Source organism: Leptonychotes weddellii, chromosome 7 (assembly GCF_054177405.1).
Source record: "Leptonychotes weddellii isolate Sample4059 chromosome 7, ASM5417740v2, whole genome shotgun sequence".
Lineage (NCBI taxonomy): Eukaryota > Metazoa > Chordata > Mammalia > Carnivora > Phocidae > Leptonychotes > Leptonychotes weddellii.
Window position 1 is genome coordinate 75,408,003 of NC_138375.1, and position 22,501 is coordinate 75,430,503.

Below are 22,501 nucleotides of genomic sequence, written 5' to 3' on the forward strand. Positions count from 1 at the left end.
AGTTTGTTTCCTGAGATTAAGAATTCCTCATATCAGTGAGATCATATGATACATGTCTTTCTCTGTTTGACTTATTTCACTCAACATAATACCCTCCAGTTCCATCCACGTCGTTGCAAATGGCAAGATCTCATTCCTTTTGATGGCTGCATAATATTCCATTGTATATATATACCACATCTTCTTTATCCAGTCATCTATCGATGGACATCTTGGCTCTTTCCACAGTTTGGCTATTGTGGACATTGCGAGCATGGAATATCTTACCATATCTTTGTGTTGTCTTGAGTTACTTTCACCATTGTTGTATAGTTTTCAGAGTACAGGTTTTTCACCTCCTAGGTTAAGTTTATTCCCAGTTATTTTATTCTTTTTGGTGCAATTATAAATGGGATTGTTTTCTTAATTTCTCTTTCTGCTGCTTCATTATTAGTATATAGAAGGGTAATAGATTACATTGCTTTTGTATCCTGTGACTTTACAGAATTCATTTATCAGTTCTAGTAGTTTTTAGGTGGAGTCTTTAGGGTTTTTCTATATATAGTATCATGTCATCTGCAAATAGTGGAAGTTTTACTCATTCCTTGCCAGTGTGAATGCCTTTTATTCCTTTTTGTCGTCTAATTGCTGTGGCTAGACTTCCAGTACTATGTTGAATAAAAGTGGTGAGAGAGGACATCCTTATCTTGTTCCTGACCTTAGGGAAATGCTCTTAGTTTTTCTGCATTGAGTATAATGTTCGCAGTGGGTTTTTCATATATATGGCCTTTATTATGTTGAGGTATATTTTCTCTAAACCTACTTTGTTGAGGGTTTTTTATCACACATAGATGTTGTACTTTGTCATATGCTTTTTCTGCATCTGTTGAAATGATCATAGGGTTTTTATCCTTTCTCTTATTGATATGATGTATCATGTTGACTGATTCAGGAATATTTGAACCACCAGTGAATCCCGGGAATAAATCCCCCTTGATTGTGGTGAACTGTTTTTTTTAACGTATAGTTGGATTTGGTTTGCTAATATTTTGTTGAGGATTTTTACCTTACGTTCATCAGAGATATTGGCCTGTAGTTTTTTTGTTTGTTTTTGTTTTGTCTTGTTTTGTTGTGTGTTCATCTGGTTTTAGTATCACAGAAATACTGGTCCCCATAGAATGAATTTGGAAGTTTTTCTTCCTCTTCTATTTTTTAGAATAGTTTGAGAAGAAGAGGTAATATGTTTGGTAGAATTCACCTGTATAGCTGTCTTGGTCTGGACTTTTGTTTTGACTTCTTTTAAATTGGGTTATTATTATTATTCAGTTGTAAGAGTTATTTCCATAATTTGTATACAAGTCTTTTTTTCTGATATGTCTTTTTCAAATATTTTCTTCCAGTTTGTGGCTTCTTTTTCATTTTCTTAATGTTATTTTTTAGAGGGCAAATGTTTTTTAATTTTAATGAGACACAACTTACCAATTTTTTTCTTTTATGTTTCGTGGGGTTTTTTTGGTTGTTGTTACAACTAAGAAACTTTTGCCTACTCTAAGGTTGCAAAGATTTTCTCCTGTGTTTTCTTCCAAATTTTTATAGTTTTAGGTATTATATCCAGGTCTGTGATCTATTTTGAGTTACTCTTTATGTATCATGTGAGATAGGAGTTGGTTTTTATCTTTTTCCATACAGATATTCAATTGAATCAGCATTATTTATTGAAGACTTTCCTTCTGTTTAATAGCCTTACACTTTTGTTGGAGATCAACTGACTTTATATGTGTTTGTCTATTTTTAGACTCTTTTCGGTTTCTTTGATGTATATATCTTTTTTTCTCAGTACCAAACTGTTTTGATTACTATAGCTTTGTGGTAATTTTTAAAATTAGTTAGGGTACTTCTTCCACTTCATTGGGCTATGAAATTACTTTGGTTATTCTAGGTCTTCTGCATTTCTGTATGAATTTTAGAATTAACTTTCCAATATCTACAAAATAGCCTCCAGTGATCTGATTGGGATTATGTTGGATTTATAAATAAATTTGGGGGGGAACATTGTCTTAAAAATAGTGAGTTTACTAATCCTGAAAGTGGTATTTCTTTCCATTTATTCAGATCTTCATTTTTTTTTTCCCCAACAGTGATTTTTAATGTAACATTCTTGGATCTCTTCTTTTAGCTTTATTTTTAGGAATTTATGTTTTTGGCGCCACTGAAGTGATTTTTTCCCCATATTTTCTGATTGTTCTTGATATGTATGTACCTGTATTCATATGAATATAGTTGAATTTTAGATATACATTGGCTTTGTATTCTCTGACCTTGTTAAATTTGTTAACAGTAGTAGTTTTGTAGTTTCTCTGGGATTTTCCATGTTAACAGTCACATAAAATGCAATTAAAGATAGTTTTAGTTCTTTCTTCCAATCTCTGTGCCTCCTCTCCTCTCCCCCCCCCCCCATTGCACTGAATAGTGACTTAAGCATTTGATGTGTAGGTCAGGCAGATTATTAGTGTATCCAGAGCTCACTCTATAATAAACTTATGAACCAAGCCAGTCAAATACTACATTTTATTTACCATATCCACATTTACTTCTCTCCATTCACATAATGGTAAATGTGGGTATTTATAAATTAATGGGCAAAGGCAATCAAATGCTGCATTTTATATACCCTATCCACATGTATTTCTTTTAGTACAGTTAATGATGAAAGTGGGTATTCCTGCCTTGTTCCTGATCTCAGGAAGAAAGAACTTAGTTTTTCAACATTTTTGATTCTGTACTCACTACTCAGTGCTTTTGCAATCATACTCTTGTCTACCCTGATAATTTGTCTTCTCTCAGGGACGACACTCCTCTGATTTAGAGAACTTTCAGATGTTACCTTCTTTTGACACCAAGTATGATTGGAAAAGTAACTGCCTATGTGGTATTTAGAGTTTGCTATACATCATTAAAATTAAAATGGAGAATTTAGATGTGGATAGGGTGCATATGTTATTTGATTGATTTTGTTCAGTAATTATATAGTGAACTTCGGAAAACATTGATAATCTGTCTGCCCGACATATAATGCCTAAAAGATTACAGATTCCTGAAATGAACCAGAGGGTTTCACATTCTAACTTGTAGTTATTAACTATTAGTACTCCATTCCTGCAACTGCCTTTTTCATACTGCTTTTGAATTTTAGGTAGAGATGCTTAGAGTGTGGAAGGAACACCATCCTCAATTTTTCACTACTATTAGTCTATGATTTTTCTACTCTCTTCCATTTACCTGGCATTGTGAAACCAAGTGCCTGGAATGGAAAATCAGAGTTGAAACGTCAGAATTTGTTACACTCAAATGTTTATATATGGTTCATGTGGTTTGAAATCCTGTGGTTCTTCCTTTTCCCTTTTATGAGCCAGTTTGCCAATATGTGTCACATATCCTGTATACGTAAAACAGCTAAGGTTGTTTACATGTTGACCTAATGGGAAAAGTTGCAGTGATATTTGAGAGGGATATCTTTTTTCTCTTCTACTATTTGCCGTCTTCATTGAGAAAGTTCCCATTTGATCATTCTTGTACTTTGATTGAGTCATATAACTGTTAAAAGATAATAAATATTTTACATTTTCCATGCAGCTCTGTTTATGCATCCCTAAACTTTACTGGTCTACTATGAATTTCAGAAGATTCTGAAATCCTAAAATTAGTCTTAAACTTAGGAAAAGATAGAAAGGTCTGCCTATGCATCAACTCAATAATGAAGTGATACTGTGTTTTCTTATGGCTATTATTTTTTAGAGTGTATTGCTTCCTTCTGAATGAGACCCTGATTACAAGTATTATGTAAACCCTATGTTTCTATATGGCTATGTCCCTACTGTGTATTGTTTCTTTCTGAATAAGACCTTGACTGTAAACATTATCTAAATCCTACCATATCTTCTAATAGTATCAATTTTTATTATTTCAGTAATTAATCTAAATTAGCTACTAGGCCTCATTTGAAAGAGTATCATTTAGTATTACTTGTTTACTAAATTATATAAATACAGTTTCAAAAATGAAGTAAGGACTCATTTTTGCATTAGTTATCCTTACTTTCTCCTTTGGGGGGATGTAATCTGCTTCTATAGACTTTGATTATTTTGCAAACAAGCGCTATTTAAGACATTTATGAGCCCATTATAGGTAAGAAATGCCAAGATGAGAAAGGCACAGTGCTTACCCTCTGAGAGGTGATATGACTTGTATGTAGATGACTGTAATATAAAATGCAAAGAGCTAAATTTCATGAGGTATTTATGAGAGTACAGTATTTGAAGAAAGTATTTCAGGAATAGTAATTAGTGAATGAGAGATGTTTCAGAGTAGAAGAAATATTTCATGTCTTAAAATTTAAACTTTATTTTTAATTAAGCAGTGAATGTTATTTTGAAAGATATGGAAAAAACAAAATCTGAGCAAAACCAAGTAACACATTGTAGTAAAGATTACTCTAAAAATAAGAAAAGGTTTCTTCTTTAGAGAGTCTTAGACTATAAACATTAAAATGTATTTCTCTCAGAGCCCAGCCACCTTTTGTTTTCTCAAAGTGTTGGCCTAATAGCAGCTGCAGCACAATTTTTAAAGCAATAGTCACTTATGTTTGTTGTAGTTAATTTCAACCTTTCAACGCATATTTACCTATAGAATTATAGATCTAGTGGTTATCTTATTTATTAAGTGTCTGACTGCCTAAGACTTGTTTTGAATTTCTGCAGAACATTTGGGTGAGGTGGTTTTGTCTATGCTTTACATTCTGTAATAACAAAACTTTGTTTTGTTTTTTTTTTTGTTGGTAAGTGACTACTTCAGGCATTTTTCCATATATGTTTCCATATGTATTTTTCCATATATTTTCTATCCAGTTTTAAAGACATGTCAGTATTAGGAAGATCTAAATATTAAAACATATAAATTAAGGGCCAGTTACTCCATAAAATTAAAAAAAATTTTTTCCTTTTTACAAAAGTCCTAAAATAGTGAGTGTCCCTGTACCTTTAAAATATAAACAAAATTACAGTATTTTAGAAACATATCTTTGATATAGTATGTAGCTTTGTTAAATTTTTCTTTTGCACAGTGTCTGAGTTAATATCATTTCCTTATTTTTGTTGTTGCCAGTTTTTTTTTAAATCCACTTTCTTGGTTTAGGTGCACCCTATTCACTTGAATACTTTGTCGGATGAATTTCTATGCCCCTCCAATGAATTTATTTCAGAGTTTAATCTGCACTTCATTTCTTTTTCTTCTGAATGTTTTTTTTGTTTTTAAGATATTTTATTTATTTATTTGACAGAGATATAGTGAGAGAGGGAACACAAGTGGGGGGAGTGGGACAGGGAGAAGCACGCTTCTCACTGAGCAGGGAGCCTGATGTGGGACCCGATTCCAGGACCCTGGGATCATGACCTGAGCCAAAGGCAGATGCTTAACTACTGAGCCACCCAGGCGCTCCTCTTCTGAATGGTTCTTATGCAGAACTGGCAGTTTTGTTGACTCATTGATTAAATCGCAGTAGGATTCTTGAGTTTAAGAAGTCAGCTCCAAAATATTGATTGTATAAGGAATCATTTTAAATGGGAAGGGATGTTGTTATATTTAGAATTGTTCAGGACTTTATACAAGCCTGGTGTCTATTGTATAGTATTTAACCACTATTAAAATAGAAACGGGGATTGTGAAAGAGCTAGCTTCTATGCCCTTCCAGTTCTGTGATTTATGTTTTGAATCTTTATTTAAACTTGCTTTAAATAATATTTCTTTTAGTGATCTGTAAATGGCCAGCACTGGAGGCTCGAAGTGTGAGTATGTGTATGTATGTTTGTGTTTCTCTGTGTGTAAAGCCAGGTTTACATCAACAAATATTAAAATATATGAATATTTTTATTAGAAACTAAACGAAGCCCTTCAACTACATGAAGAACAATGCCACAAGTCAGATTTCAGGTAGGGACTAAGTAATACCTGAGGTGTTAGAGCAAAATTTGTGGACAGTATTTCAAATGAATAAAATATAAGCTTATTTAAAAGCAGATATAGGTCTTTAAGTATATAGTTTGACCAAACATTAGTGCTAATTCTTTGTTAGTCTAGGCAGCTTTATAATTTTCTTATTGCTAATTTGTGCACCAATAAAAGATGGTAGAATCAACATCTGTTTTTCAGTGAAAGGAAGTTTAACTCTCATGCAGAAAAAGCAGTGTTTTCAGCATTTGTCATTTAAACAAATAGAAATGAATTTAACAAAATGTTATGTTCAGACAAAGCACCAGTTAAAATATTTTATGCTTGTTTTATTCTTATTCTAACATCAAGTCCTCTCTCCAGTGGCTGCTGTTACAGCATTTTCCTTTTTCACCTTATTTTGGAAAACAAGGAAAGATTACTGTTTTTTTCTCGGAATTAAAGCCCATTTTTGTGTCATGTTGAAAAACTGGCAGATGATACTCTGGGAAATAGTCTTTTGTGACTAGAGCCTATCCGTTAGTAGTCAAGGGGACAGATTATTCTTAATTGAATTCTTAGTCCTCATCTTTCATTTTCCAGTTGCTTATAACTGCCCTTTACGCCAGCATTAAAAAATTTTAATCACTTGTATATTCTCAAAGGCAAATTTTACTAGTTATACTTATTAGAGGCAATATACCAAACAATCAACAAAAGCATAAATGAGAGTTGATATTTTCAGAAATGCATAAAGTTTTGGATGTTACTTTTAATAGAAGTTTTAAAAAATATTTACAGTTTATTTTTTTAAATAGCTGGTACCAAAGCTTTTGAGGAAATCAGTTTTTATTCAGAATATTAGTTCCATTTCAAAACAGGGAATGAATCAATTGGATTTTAGTGATAGCTTATTTGATTGATATATAACTGCTCTGAAGTTTACTCAATACCTGTTTATCCTTTTACCTTATGACTGCTTCTACTAGGATTTATTCACCAGCAGGACACCCAAATTTCTGACTAATTAGATGAGACTGGACTCTCAACATTACAATTAGAGGAAAATGCACCAAAGAGCAAATTATAGAAGGCAGCACTACTAAAATTAGTTATATTCTTTTTTTTAATGCTTTTCTTTATCATTTATATAAAAATATATTGTTGATAAATTAAAAAAATATATGCAGCTAGGGCCTATGTGTGATTGTGTGTATATTATATACTGATTCACAAGTGGCTACCCTATATGTAATGCTTATGCAGGTTATAAACATAATGATATAATGAACAGCTGTAAATTCACTCAATCCAAGAATCAAAGCACTGTCAATAACTAAAATTGACTTATGTGTCTCTGCCCATCTCATGCCCTTCCCACTTTCCAGAGAGAAACACTGTTCTGAATTTTGTGTTTTTCTCTTGATTTTTTTTTTTTTTTACTAAACTGTGATACCTGTAAATTGTTTTAATTTAGTTTGTTTTTGAGCTCTGTATAAATAGTATTATATTGTATGTAGTTTCCTGAGACTTAGTTGTTAACTCATTATTTGAAAATTTGGAAACTTACCCATATTTTTGAGTGTGGCTGTGGTTTATTCACTTTCACTACTATATAGTGTTCATCTCTATTAATATATTACAGTAGATTTGCCCTCCTGTAATTGGAGAACAGCCCTTTCCAGTTTTGGTTGCCAGACTCTAAGATGGTCCCCAATGATTTTTTCTTCTTGATATCCATGCCTTTGTGTAGACCCTTCCTGCATTGAAAAGGGTTGCCCTCTGTGCCAGTTTAGTGTCAAGGAAGTGATGATGAGACTTTGGTAGCTTTCCCCTTGCTCTTGTGGCTCTCTCTCAGAAGTCATGTCATGGTGATCCTCAAGCAGACCTCTGAAGAAGCCCATGTGGGAGATAATGAGGCTTCTAACAACAACTGGTATCAATAATTTATCTGTGTGAGTGAGTCACCTCTAGCTCTAGCCAGGTCTTCAGATGATTGCAGACCTGGCCAATATATCTTAACTGCAACCTCATGAGTCGGATTCAGAACCTTCCAGCTGGGCTGCTCTGAAATTTGTGATCTACAGAAACCATGAGAGATTATGATAAGTGTTTATTATTTTTGGCAACTACATTTTGAGGTAATTTGTTATGCACTTATAGATAATGAATAAACTGGCTTTTGTGAAGACATGAATATTTTGTGAACATTTACACACCCGTCTCCTGATGTGCATGTACAAGACCAAGTAATGAACAAAGATAGGAGATTGTTGGGTTAAGATGATAAGAACGTTTAATTTGGTAATCTCATGTCAATTTTTCTAAAGTTTTTACCCTAATTTATATTTTATGGTTTTTTTTAATGGTGGTTGAAATTTTTTTTAAGTTTGTATGTTTGTTTGTTTGTGTATGTAGTCTCTACACCCAGTGTGAAACTTGAACTTACAAACCCAAGATCAAGACTCACATGCTCTTCTGACTGAGCCAGCCAGATGCCCCTACTAATTTATATTTTGATCAGCAGTGTGAATAAGAATCTTCCTCAAACTCCATTCTTTTTAACTTTTGGTATTGCCAGGTTTCTTAATTTTTTCTAGTCTAGAGAGTGTAAAATAACATCTCATTACATTTTTATTCCTTGCCCCAACATCAAAACAGTAGTCTATATTTTTCCCTAAAAGTTTAAAGTTTTGCTTTATGCCCTTAGTGCATTCAAAATTGATCTCTATGTATGGAGTCAGGTAGGTATCTTTTCTTTTCTTCCTTTCTTTTTTTTTTTTTTTTTTTTACTATATAGTTAATCAGTTGTCCCAGTTATTGGAAAGTCCATCCTTTCCCCAGTGATATGTTAGTATCATCTGTGTCACATAAATCTGTTATGTGGATCTGTTTTATAGTTCTCTTCTATAGATCAGTTTATTTATTCCAATACTAGTGACTTACTGTGTGAGTTATGGTGATACCTAATAAGGCAACTCTTCTATAATATTCTTCTTCTTTAGGTGTGTCTTAGCTATTCTTGGCTGTTCTTCTATAGAACATTTTGTATTAATTTTTCAAGTTCTGTTGGGTTTGAATGGAATTATATTGAATCCATTTATCAGAGGAAAACTGATATCTTTACGGTATTGGGTTTTTCTCTGAATATGATATATCTCTTCATGTATTTCAGTCTTCATTAATGTCTTTCAATAACATTTTATCATTTTGTGCATATAGGTTTAATACATCTTTTGTTAGATTTATTCTTAATATGTAGGTTTTTATTTTTTGCATTTATAAATGATGTCTTTTTTTAAAAACTATGCTTTAAAACTATTTTTTTTATAACTGATGTTGGTGGTATTTGTAAATACACTTTATTTTTATATATAAATCACTTTAGCCATCTTGCTGAATTTTCTTTTTATTCCTAATAAAAGACTTAAATATTCTTGTTTTTTGATTCTAGAAAATCTTGTTTCTTGGCTCTTATTTTGTTTTGTTTTTGTTTTATATAGTCATATTATCTGCAAATAAAAACTTTCCCTTTTCAATCCTGATACATTTTCATTTACTTTTCCATATTTTATTATACTAGTAGAACCTCTAGAAAACTTTGATTAGAAGTGGAAATAGTAAAGTGGTAATGATGGACATTCTTTTCTGGTACCTGATTTTAAAGAGAATGTTTTTAATATATTACTATGAAGAGCAATTTTACCGTATTTCTGTTTTGTTTTGTTGAACCTCTTTATTATGTAAAGGGTGTTCCTTTTTTCTTACTTTGCTATGAGTTCTCTTCCAAAAATGAATCTTTTTGGATTTTATTGAATTTTATCAAATACTTTTTCTGCAGATATTGTTTCTTCCTTTATGATAATTTAGTGAGCAGCATTTGTAGATATTCTGAGTTTTGTGATGTACCTTCTAAGTTTAGTTATTCTCAGCAGGAGGGTCACTCAGGAGTCATAGCTATAATGTTGGAAGTGAAGTCTAGTTGTAAAATTGTTGACTCTCATGATCAGAGGAAGGGATTCTACCACTTTGTGCTTATGTAGACAATAGTAATGAGAGCCATCTGGCATAGTGTTTAAGCATAGGTCTAGTAACATAAATGTCTTAACATTCCACAAAGTGCCCTTGTGCTGACGACTTCAGTGCCACAGAGTTAATTTCCTGTAATTAATAGTGTGGCTAAGTAATGGTTGTCTTTGTTGGGGAAAAAATATTTTACAGAAGCCAAGAGGGTTCAAAGCCCTTTGCTTTTAGAACAAGAGAATTTTATTGTCCCAAGTCCTTTGTTAATTTAGGCAAGGTATGAATTATGTGTATTGTTTTCTGAATGAAGTAAATAACCACTGTAACTAATATGGTAGTTTAAAGTATTGACTTGAGATTTCACATTCCTAGCTCTCTTTTTTTAAGATCAGATTTTGTAGTATCACAGCAATATAGAGCCTTCCCAGATCTTTCTGAATTCATTTCCTGTTGGTTCCACGATTGGGTTTTGTTGAAATATGGTACGAACATGAAATTCTAGAAAGTACTATCACTTTATAAAGAATTGGGAAATTCTAGAAGTGAAAAAAAAATCCGTTCTGAAGGCACTTAAATGAGAACATTACTCGTACTTAACACATTTAGGTAAAATCAGGCTTCACAGAGATTTTTCCCCTTAAATACTACAACAAGGAATGCACTGTCAGTAGACACTGATTATGAGTGGTACTTAAATGTCTTATTTGCAGTACAATTGTGATCGCCACAAAGCTTAACTTTACCTTTAAACTTTATTGCTGGTGTTATTAGTATAGTTTACTGGCATTAAGAGTAAATTGCTTGATTATATGCTTAATTTTTTCTGTTTTTGTTTGTATAGCAAATGGTATGTTTCTAACTTTGAAGTAAGTTAATACAATATGTGGGATCGATTCTGATAATAATGATTAATAATAATAATAATAAAGCAGTATTATTAAATTTCATTCCTTGTTAGAAATTGGATAAAATTGGGGTGTTATTAAGTGGTATATGGTCAAGGAATTAACTAAATCATAACCAAAATAAATCACTGCATCATTGGAAGGGGTATGTAAGGAATAGTGACAGGCCAGGGAGGCAAATTACCATTGACAGAGAACCTGCAATGCACAGAACTAGAAGCAGCTGGACTAAAGCACTGTGATTTACAAAAACTTTATATATAATGTTTTCCTTTTATACCTAGGAAATACTGAGTTTGCCCCTAATGTCTAGGTAGAGCAGGTTGCTAACCTAGCTCTGATGGGAGGGATAGTAGGGTGGTAGGGACATTGGAAGAGAGAAGTTCTTTAAATGAGTCTGCCTAAAGTCCACTTAGCACTCTTGTTTCATAAAAGGAATAGAGAAGAGTGCATGAAAAGGGCAAGCCTTTTCCCTTTCTAGACTGTGCCTTGACATTTGGCATTATAGTTGTAGAGAAGAGATGGAAAGAGAGAACCATTTAATACACAGTGAGGTACACTCTTCCAGTGTATCTCTTTTGGACTATTGGAATCCATCACCTCAAAAAGAAACCTCATACCCATTAGCAGTCACTCTTTACTCCCCACCTCCAACACCCAAAACGCAATAATCTACTTTCTCTTTCCGTGGATTTGCCTATTCTTGTCAATTCATATAAATGGAATTATATGTGGTCTTTTGTAGCTGGTTTCTTTCACTTAATGTTTTGAAGATTATTCATGTTGTAGCATTTATCAGTACTTCACTTTTTATTAATGAATAATATTCTTTTGTATGGATATACCATAATTTATCTAATCATCACTTGATAGACATTTACTTTCTGGGAATTAATGAATAATGCTTTTAGGAACATTTGTGTATAAGTTTTGGTGTGGACATGTGTTTTCATTTTTCTTGGATATATACCTAAAGTGGAATTGCTAGGTCATGTGGTAAATCTGTTTAACATTTTAAGGAACTGCTAAACTTTTCTAAAATGGGTATATACCAATGTATATCCCAGCTAACAATGTATGAGGATTTCAATTTCTCTACATTCTCATCAATACTTGTTACTGTCTTTCTTGTTGATTATAGCCATGCCTTAGGGTGTGAAGTGGTATCTTATTGTTGTTTTGATTTTCATTTTCCTAATGACTAATGATGCTGTTCATATCTTTTTTGTGCTTTTTAGTCATTTTCTTTGGAGAAATGTGTACTCATATCCTTTGTTCATTTTTTAAATTAGGTTATTTGTCTTTATTGTTGAGTTGCCAGAATTCTTTATATATTCTGGATACATCTTGTCTCTTAACATATGAAATTTTTTTTTACTTTCAGAAAAAAGTATTTAGAAAAGTACATTGTCACAGCTTGAATTTTTCAGAAGTAGATGCTGAGATAAATTTGGAGTGCAAGATGTTTATTAAAGATCAACACTTAGGAAAAGAAGGAGGACAACAGGATTGGTTGGAGAGAGAAGTTGAACTTAATGCAGGTCTGACAAAACCTCCACCAACCTGATGGTGAGCTCTGGAGCAAATATTGCCTGTCATAGTTGTCTGCATTAGTCTGAAATGGTGGGGCCTTCATATTCCCACTTGACTCAGTTAGTGACTAAGCCAGTCAGCCTGGGAAAGGCATGATTTTGAGTGAGGCAACTCTCAGCATCTGAGGCAGACTCTGAAGTGGGGAAAAGTGGGAGGCTCTTTGCTAACTGTACTCCCTGCCTCTGAGCAGCAAGTTCCCCTTGAAGGGGGCATCTGGGGTTTGGGTTCACCTTAGTGTCTATCATATGCATATTATATTTTAAAATCTAAGTTGAACCTTGAGTTCACATAATTTAGCAGAGATGCTGGTAAGCATATATATGGAATGAGAAAATTTGATGTAGGCTTTGCAAGTAAGTTACTACTGCTATTTCATAGTATTGGCTACTTTGAAATCTTATGAATATAGTAGTTTCTACTAGTTTAATTTGGCCTGGAGTTATGTATATTAATAATATTGTTTATGTTTTATTGTTTATGTTTACCATAGAATTCAAAGTCTCTGAAGTAGCTTATGTGACATTTATACTTGACCCATATAAAAGAGGCTATTTGTTCGAGATACTCTGTTTTTCCAAAGTTTTGAGCATATCTTTTTGAGAATTATTTTGTCCTCAGCCATAGCTCTGCTATTTCTGCTCCATATTATGAAAACTTCATAAAAGACTGCTTAAATTCCCTTTTTTCTTTTTAGGGGCTTCAAAATCAAGAATTATCTTAGTCCTTGTTTAATTTCTTAGTTTGAGTTTTAGCATTGTTTTGAAGATATTCTAAGGATTTCATTCTAGCCTTGTCGAGCTTGTCTTTTTGCTGGGCACAAAGCAATGTGAAAATTACCCAGGTGACTTCCAGTTTTGGAACCTGTTAAAAAGGCACAGTAGTGCATTATCAGTTTCTTCTAAAATCTTTGTATTTGGCATTCCTTAACTTTTGACTCTTTCTCTTAGACATTTGATTTACCAAAGTATTGTGAGGAATGATGAGGAGTAATTTTTATCAATCTTAACTCTGAACAGCAAACCAAATAGACGGAGACAATTTTGGTCGACATGTTTCATCTCTATATAATTAACTACGTCCAACTTGCTCAGACTCCAAATTGTAATACTTCCTGATAATATAAATTAGTACACAAAAATGAAAACTTTCTATAGCATAAACTGTAAATTGAAACTGGAATAGTTTAAGTAATTTGACTCCACCATGCAGGTAGAGGGAGCTCATAAGAGCTTCTAAGTAGGGGTTAGAAGACCGGAGTTAGAATCCCCTTACCGTCTGGGATGCCTGAGCCAGGTTATTTAGCTTTTCAAAGCTCAGGATACTTCTGAGTAATAGGGATATTTTGACTGTAATTTGAGTAGATCTTTTGGTTTCTCGAAACTCTCTGTACCAATTCACTCACTGTACTTTCTTCCACAAGTTGGCTGCTATTTGCTGGATTTCCAGAGCCTGACTTAGTAAGCATAGATTCTTTGAGCTCCAAAGGTCGTAGGGAATTAACGTAGTTTTACTTGTCTTGTGATATATGTTATACTTTCATCATTGTATTCAGAATGTGAGGTGGAAAGGCCTTCTATTACAAAATCATCTATATCTAGTTCCTATTTAATACCTACCTAAAAACAAAGAGACGTAGAAAACTTAGGCGTCTGTGTATTTTCCTATACATATTATAAGTGCTCATGCCATATTTTGAGCAAACAGGGCAACTAAGAAATATTCTACTGTTTCATGTTTTGAAATGCTGACTGGATAAAGATTACAGATGACAAGTTATTTATAGCTTTATTTATACATGGTGGATTCTCTGTTGGAATCATAGGAGGAAAGAAGATATGATAATTGCTTTGTGTAGTTCACAGAATGAAATTGCAAACTGAGATGTTTTGAATCTAGTTTATACTATAACCATTTCTAGGAAACCATATTTAAACAGCACTGGTTATCATGAAGTATACAACATGTCAACTGTGTCTCAATTCACATCAGTAAAAACCTTCTACCACTTTATTCCCTATAACCTAACCTCCATCAGATAATACTAAATAAACTATGTTGAGTGCACATATTAATATATATCAAATGTATCAGACGGCTTGCTGGCTGCATTTTCAGTAGTGTTTATCTGTGGTCATGCAGGTTATAACTCTGAATTTTTATTAGGAAAACTAAATTGAGAATTTATAATGCTCCTGATTTAGCTTCACCAGCTGTGCCACAGCCATGGAAAATAACTCGAGAGGGTAAAAATCTAACAGTGAGTAAGAGCAACAGACAAATTGCTTTTGCTTCATGCTTACCTGCTTTGCATCTGCTGCTAGAATGTTTAGGATCACAGATAATAATTAGTAGTCTCTTAACTTGTATATCATCACTTCAGTAAATTACGACATGTATTTTTTGGTTATCTCATATAAAATAAGAATATGATTATTAATTGCTGTGAGAATCTTGAGAATCTTCAAAATGACTCTTTAAAATGTGCATCTTCTTTTTTTCCCTTCTGTCTTTTACTCATTCATTTTTAAATTCAACAAATACCCAGTGAGTTCTAAACATGCCAGACATGTGCTAGGGACAGACATGGTACCTGTCCTCAGGGAGATCAAAATCTAAAGGGGGAATGTGTTATTAAACATTGTACAGTATTTAGAAAAAAGCTATAGAGCTTTTTTCCCAGGTTTTTTTTTTTTTGAGATATAATTGACATTTAATACTGTGTAAGCCTAAGGTGTACAATGTAATGATTTATATAGGTATATATTGCAAAATGATTCCACGATAAGGTTGATTAACATATCCGTCACCTCACGTGGTTAACCATCTTTGTGTGTGTGTGTGTGATAAGGACTTTTGAGATCTACTCTCTTAGCAGTTTCCAAGTATGCAATGCAGAATTGTTAATTGCAGTCACTATGCTGTACACTAGGTCTCCAGAACTTTAAAATGTGAATCTTGAAAATTATTTTAGCACCAAAAATATTTTATAATGTCACTCATTAAAACAGTCACAATGAAATAATAGTATAAATCGTTCTGTTTAGAAATCAGACAATTTGGAGCCAATGAAAAATAACCTAACTGCTTATATTTTAGAAGAAATACTGGGTTGGCAGAGGGATATAGTAAACAATGCAAGAAGTCCCTGTAGATAGTTAATTTAGTTGTGGAATTGTTAACAGAGAGCAGTGCATGGGGTCTCTCATTATGAACATTTCTCTTCAGTTTCTGCTATAGGATGGTGTATAATAGGGAGTTGCTGGTAAAACCCGTGCACAAACTTGTGGGACTTGACAGATAAGACTAATATCCTACATATGAATAGATAAACCTTACAAATAATGCTTTTTTATGACAGTGATACAATTATCAGTCTAGGTCTTACATATTTTATAAGGAGCTATTTTGACAGTTTGTTTTGGTAGCTAGAGAGTTAGGCCCCCACCTGGGCCGTGACCGTGTCTCTTTTAACTCACCATTGCACCCTGGTATCTTACACATCACCCACCATACAAACTACAAGAGTTTCTTGAAGGAATGTAGACACATTGTAGTCCTATAGATTTATAGAGTTTTCAGTTACCTGTTCATAGAAAAAAAATTGCAACCTCTTCCCCGCTAAGTGAGAATGCCTTCCCAGTCAAAAATATTCTCATATTTTAGTTATTCCTATTAGAAAACCTCTGTTGACAAACAGCGTTACTGCTAGTAATAGCAATGATCAGCTATACGTACCTTCTATAACACTAATTCTTGAGCTACATCTGATAAATGAGGAAACTGAAGATTTTGGATATTGTTTTGTCCCTGGCCAGAGAGCTATTATTAAATGGTGAAGCCATGATACATTTATAACAATTAAAAAATATATAAGCCAGCATACATTGAGCACTTAATTACACATCAGGTACTATGCTAAATATTTTACATTTAGCCTCACTGTAACAGTATGAGGGAAACATGATTATCATTGCCATTTTTCATATTTGAAAATAAGGGACAGAGAAGTGAAATAATTTGTCCAGGGTACATGTAGTTAATGGTGAAGCCAGAAGGTCTTTCCTCTTATACCACCCCCCATACCTCCAGTTAGAATTGAGATAGGGGCAATATGATTTATGACTCTTTGGAACATTCATAGTTTAAAAATATTTTCAGTGTTATTTATACTTTTTTTAAAAGATTTTATGTATGTATGTATGTATGTATGTATTTATTTATTTATTTATTTATCTATCTATCTATCTATCTGACAGAGATAGAGCACAAGCAGGCAGAGTGGCAGGCAGAGGGAGAGGGAGAAGCAGGCTTCATGCTGAGCAGAGAGCCTAAGACGCTGGGATCATGACCTGAGCCGAAGGCAGACGCTTAACTGACTGAGTCACCCAGGCACCCCTCAGTATTGGTTTTTTAAAAATATTTTCTGCTATACTCTGTTGATTATGAAAATGCCTCAGTTTTTAAAGATAATTATAAAATATTCCTCTGAATGGAAGCTGAGGTTTGCTTTGTGGATAGCAAATAAATTGGGTTCCTCAATCAGAGGAATGTTCAGTTTCGTTTTATTGTTGTCATGAATGTAGTTTTTATATAATTTCATTAACAGTCGTGGATTGACTAAATTAGTTTAATTTTTTCCATTGTATGTGTTGCATTTTTGTCTTTTAAACTTTAGGGATAGTGGGGTTTTTTTTGTTTTTTGTTTTTGTCTTCCGTCTTTTTTTTGTCTTTGATGGTTTTGGGAATAAACCATCTATTTATAGTGTAAATGCCTTCCCTTTGGCCAAAATAGAGCAGAATTAGATTTTTAACGAATCATAATTTTATATTATGATTGTTTACTGGAGTGCCATTTATAGAGAATGGCTTCCAGACATTGAATTTGACATAGTTTCATTTTTTAAAGGGCTGATTTTCTCCCTTAAAGTTGTATTTTGAATTACACCAGAGGTAACTTAGTTACTTTATATGTATTTTTCTCCTTCTGACTGACTGTTCTGGAAGGAAGACATTCTGACCTTGTAATTGGCACATGCTTATAGTTTATTTTAAAGGAAATTTCAGGCTTTTAAAACTACCTGCAGATATTTTTAAAAAAACATTAGATGATAGAGAACTAAAGTTACATAGTAAATTTAGCTAAATTAAATGCAGTGACTTTAGGTATCTGTATGTATAAGGTATTGTGTTTGGTGACACGAGAGATATAAAGGTGACAAAAGCTTGGTACCTCTATCCTGGGGCTTGTAATCTGTTAGCTGACCCAGACAAATATGTAAATAACTATAATGCAAGGCAGGCTACGATAAGTACTGTGGTATAGGCATCAACCAAGTACAGTGGGAAGTCAGAAGAGAGAGATTAATCCCAACTGGGAGGATCTAGGAAGTTCTCATGGGATAGGTAGGATTGAGTAGAGCTTAATTTATTGCTTTCATTCATTCTAGACTGTCTTCTGAAGATTGATGTCTATTTCCTTGAGCTCTTTAATTTTGTTGCCCATTTGGATAAGCATGGCACAAATCCAACAGGGAGGTCCAGATGAAAAAGAAAAGACTACAGCACTGAAAGGTACATACTTAATTTGCTTTTTCAGGGTATTTTCATTGTGCCTCATGAAGGCACAGGAATATTTAGGTGATCTTCCATTCATTTCAATTCTAAAATAAGAATGTGAGTATTTAATCCATTTGTAATTCTTTGTATTCCTCATAACAGCTCTTTCAGTATCTGAGATGTAGTATGTACTCAGTAAATAAATCACAGAATCATGTAATTTTATAACTGTAGGAATTCATAAGCCTTTTCTTATCCAAAATCATATATTTAATGGTAAAACTAACACTGTAGGTCTCTTGAGTTGAGACTATTGCCTTTATCATAGTTTGTTGATCAGAATGTCATGCTAGGCTAGGAAAATGATCTGCCTAATAATCCAGTATTCTATCTTTGTGGCATTAATTAGGGATATTTTTTGAAAGGCTCAACATGTTAACACCCCAGAGTGAATTTACCCTAGACTTTCTTTGGGTATTTTGAGTTCTAGACTTTTTTTTAAGTCTGCAGGCTAAAAGAATTTTACTCCTAAAATAAGTGTGCTTTGTTGAACCGAAAGATTTTCGGATTTTCTAAATATTGAGATGCCAACTATGCCAGATAATGAGTCTCTTTACTTGTTCAATGTAGAGTCTTTGTGGTCTTCATGATGCTTTGTAGGTAATGTCCCAGCCCATCTTGACTGCAGCCATTTTTCTGAATCCCTCACTGCTATCCTACCCTGCTTTATGAGGCTGGATGATGAAGATACCTCAAGAATCTCTCCTACTACCTTTTATCTCTTTTCATGAAAGCCTAAACCATGTATATGATAAAGCAGCCAGTTTCTTAGCTTACAATTTGCCTCATCTTGTCCCTGCTTTTAGAGCTAATGTTCTATCAAGGGGGTGGTGTAACTAGCCCTTACCTTCAAAAATGGAAAATGGCTAAGAGCATTGCTTTCTCTTCACAAATGTGAGAGACAATGATGTATTGGATTAGGGTGGTAGCAAAGAGGATGATGACAGATTCTGGTTATGTTTTGAAGGAAGAGATGACATGATTTTCTGTTGGATTAGACATGGGATGTTAGAGGAGAAATCAAGATAAATTTGAAGGTTCTTGGCCTAAAAAACTCTAAGTTAGATGCTATGTATTAAGAAAACTGGGAAAGCAGGTTGTGGTGATGGGTAGTGAAAAGCAAGAGTTAGGTTTTAGACATATTAAATATTAAACTGAGATGCCACTTAAACAGGAAGGTAGAAAAGTTCAGTATGGAGTTTGGTAGAGCATTTGGGTTAGAGATAAAAGTTCTAGGAATCATTAGCATGGACGTAATATTTAAAGGACCAAAGGTCCTAATTGAGATCACCAGGGATGTCAGTGTAGACAGAAAAGAGATCTGAAGACTGAACCCTGGGGCATCTCAGCTCTAGGGTCAGGAAGATGAAGAGGAACCAGCAAAAGAAGCTGAAAATGAATTTCTAGTAAAATAGGCTGAGAACCAAGAGCAAGAGAGAGATCCTGAACACCAAATGAAGAAAATGGGAATAATTCATTCAGTTATGATAATGATTCAGGTTAGACAAGGAATGAGAAATTACTTTTAGATTTGATGACGTGGAGGTCATTGGTGATCATCACAAAGAGCTGTTTTCACGAATTGGTGGAAATGAAAGCTATACTGAAGAGCTTCCTTATAAAATGGGAAGAGAGGAATTAGAGACAGCTATGGACAATCCTCTAGAAGGTTTCAGTGTATGCTTGTATGCTGCTGGAAATGACTAGCACTCTCAGAGTAATGATTGATTTAGGAGAGAGGACAAGGAATGTGTGTGAGTTTCTTTCTAAATAGACTCACTGGGTTTCCTAAATAGATTTTGTGCATCTTCAACCTTACTCGATAATGTGAAAATTACATTTTCCAAATAGTCGTTCCAATTTCCACTTCCTCAAGCAATATATAAGAGTTTACGTAGGTCTTCTGGATTTTAAAGCTACCACAATTATGTAAAAAGAGTATGGATAGGGTCTAAAGATGGAATTGTCTGGATTCGAACTCAGGTGTTTGTACTTACCGTGAACTAGCTACTTAGCTTCTCGGAATTCATTGGTACTACAGGAATAAGAGTGCCTGGTACATGTGAGCTTAGAACAATTAATGAAGGAGTTAAATTGGAAATACTAGAAAATAAAGTGGCAGTGCATAGCAAAGTATATTTAGAACAAAGTGTCAAACTGAATTAAACTTATCTTTAAAGAAATCTACTTATCAGTTTTATCTTTTATGGGCTATGCTTTTAGTGTCATGTCTATGCATCCTTTGCCTAACCCTGGTTTGTGAAGATTTTCTTCTGTGTTTTCTTCTAAAAGTTTTATAATTTTAGATTTTACACTTAAATTAATGATACATTTTGAGTTAGTTTTTATATAAGGTAGGAGATCTAAGTCAAGTTGTGTGTTTTGTTGGTTGGTTTTTTGGGACCTGTTAATGTCTATTTGCGCCAGCGCCATTTGTGAAAAAGAGTATCTTTCCACCATGGAATTACTTCTTCCATCTTTGTCAAAAATGAATTGGGTATATTTGGGGGTTTGGGTGGCCTTGTTTTGGGTTCTCTGTTTTGCTCCATGGATCTGTGTCTGTCTCTTCTTTAATATCACACTCAATTGATTACTGTACTAGTATATCTTAAACTCGAGTAGAGTGATTCTTCCCATTTTATTCTTTTTCAAAATTGTTTAACTATTAGCTATTCTAGGTTGTTTGCTCTTCCATATAAATTTTAGAGTAAAATTATATCTGCAAAAAATATACTGAAATTTTGATAAGAATTATATTTAAACCTATAGATGAATATGGGGAAAATTGACATCTTTATTGCGTCTTTCAATCCATGACATGGTAGGTCTCTCATTTATTTAGATCTTTGATGTCCTTCATCACCATTTTGTAATTTTCAACATGTAAGTTGTAAACATTTGTTATTAGATTTATACATAAGTTTTAATTATTTAGAGTGATTATAAACAGTGTTGTGTTTTTAATTTCAGTTGCCACATGTTTACTGATATTTTATGGAGATATAATCAAGTTTTATGTGTTGATATTATATCTTATGAGTTTCCTAGAGTCATTTAATAGTTCTAGGAATTTTGGGGGTAGGTTCCTTGATATTTGATTATGTAAACCATCATGTCATTTGCACATTGGACAGTATGCCTTTTATTTCCTTTCTTACTGTTTTTGTACTTGCTAGGATTCCTAATACTATATGTAATAAGAATAGTGAGAAAATGAACATTCTCTCCTTGTTCACCAGGGGTAATAGTGAATGGTGACACTCCCATTTTACCCCTTTATTTTTAGACCTGTAGATTATGGCTAGGGGGAAACAGCTGACATTGGACACTGATTCTGAGTATGTACAGCCTTCTGGAGAATCTTGCTCAGCCCAGCAAGGTTCTCTCACCTCACTGGCAATGTAATGAATCTTCAAAAGGCCATTTCACCATTCTCTCAAACTAGCTGTTTCAGGATAGTGGGGAAAATGGTAAGACCAATGAATTTCATGAGCATGGGACCATTGCTGCCTGTCTTTTGCTGTGAAGTGAGCTCCTTGATCAGAAGCAATGCTATGTGGAATACCACGATGGTAGATAAGGCATTCTCTAACTCCACAAATAGTAGATACGGCAGAAGCATTACATGTGGGGAAGACAAATCTGTAAGTCAGAGAAAGTGTCTATTCCAGTAAGAACAAAATGTTGCTTTTTTTTTTTTTTTAAAGATTTTATTTATTTATTTGTCAGAGAGAGAGAGCACAAGCAGGGAGAGCGGCAGGAAGAGGGAGAAGCAGGCTCCTTGATGAGCAGGGAGCCTGATGTGGGACTCAGTCCCAGGACCCTGAGCCGAAAGTAGACATTTAACCCACTGAGCCACCCAGGCATCCACAGAATGTTGCTTCTTTCATGATGGAAGTGGTCTGATGTAATCCACTGTGACCAGGTAGCTGACTGATCACTTTCGGGAATGATGCCATATTGGCTTAGACTAAGGGTTGTTCTTTGCTGCTGGCAGATTGGACAATCAGTAATGGCTGTAGCCAGGTTGGCTTTGGTGTGTGTAAGTTCATAGTGACGAGACCATGCATAACATCCATCTCTGCCACCGTGGCCACTTTGTTCATGAGCCCATTGGGCAATGACAGGGGTGGCTGGGGAGAGAGGCTGACTGGTCTCCACAGAAGGAGTCATCTTATCCACTTGATTATTAATATCTTCCTCTTTTTTTTTTTTTTAAAGATTTTATTTATTTATTTGAGAGAGAGAGAGAATGAGAGACAGAGAGCATGAGAGGGAGGAGGGTCAGAGGGAGAAGCAGACTCCCCGCCGAGCAGGGAGCCCGATGCGGGACTCGATCCCGGGACTCCAGGATCATGACCTGAGCCGAAGGCAGTCGCTTAACCAACTGAGCCACCCAGGCG

At 34.1% G+C, this 22,501-nt stretch overlaps 1 protein-coding gene across 6 annotated transcripts in view; it reads left to right on the top strand.

Annotated features, from left to right (window-relative positions):
• The window catches only part of ARB2A (ARB2 cotranscriptional regulator A), a 388,449-nt gene that overhangs the window by 15,493 nt on the left and 350,455 nt on the right, over window positions 1-22,501 (top strand). Inside the window, exons 1-2 of one of the 6 annotated variants that reach the window (XM_081826572.1) lie at window positions 12,193-12,458; window positions 17,930-18,053. The exons of 4 other annotated variants lie outside the window; for them this stretch is intronic. In XM_081826572.1, the coding sequence (XP_081682698.1) occupies window positions 17,948-18,053 (106 nt within the window). In that variant the 5' untranslated portion in view covers window positions 12,193-12,458; window positions 17,930-17,947. Of the gene's footprint in view, window positions 1-12,192; window positions 12,459-17,929; window positions 18,054-22,501 lie in introns of those variants that run through there. One more of the 6 variants, XM_081826571.1, reaches the window with a different exon arrangement.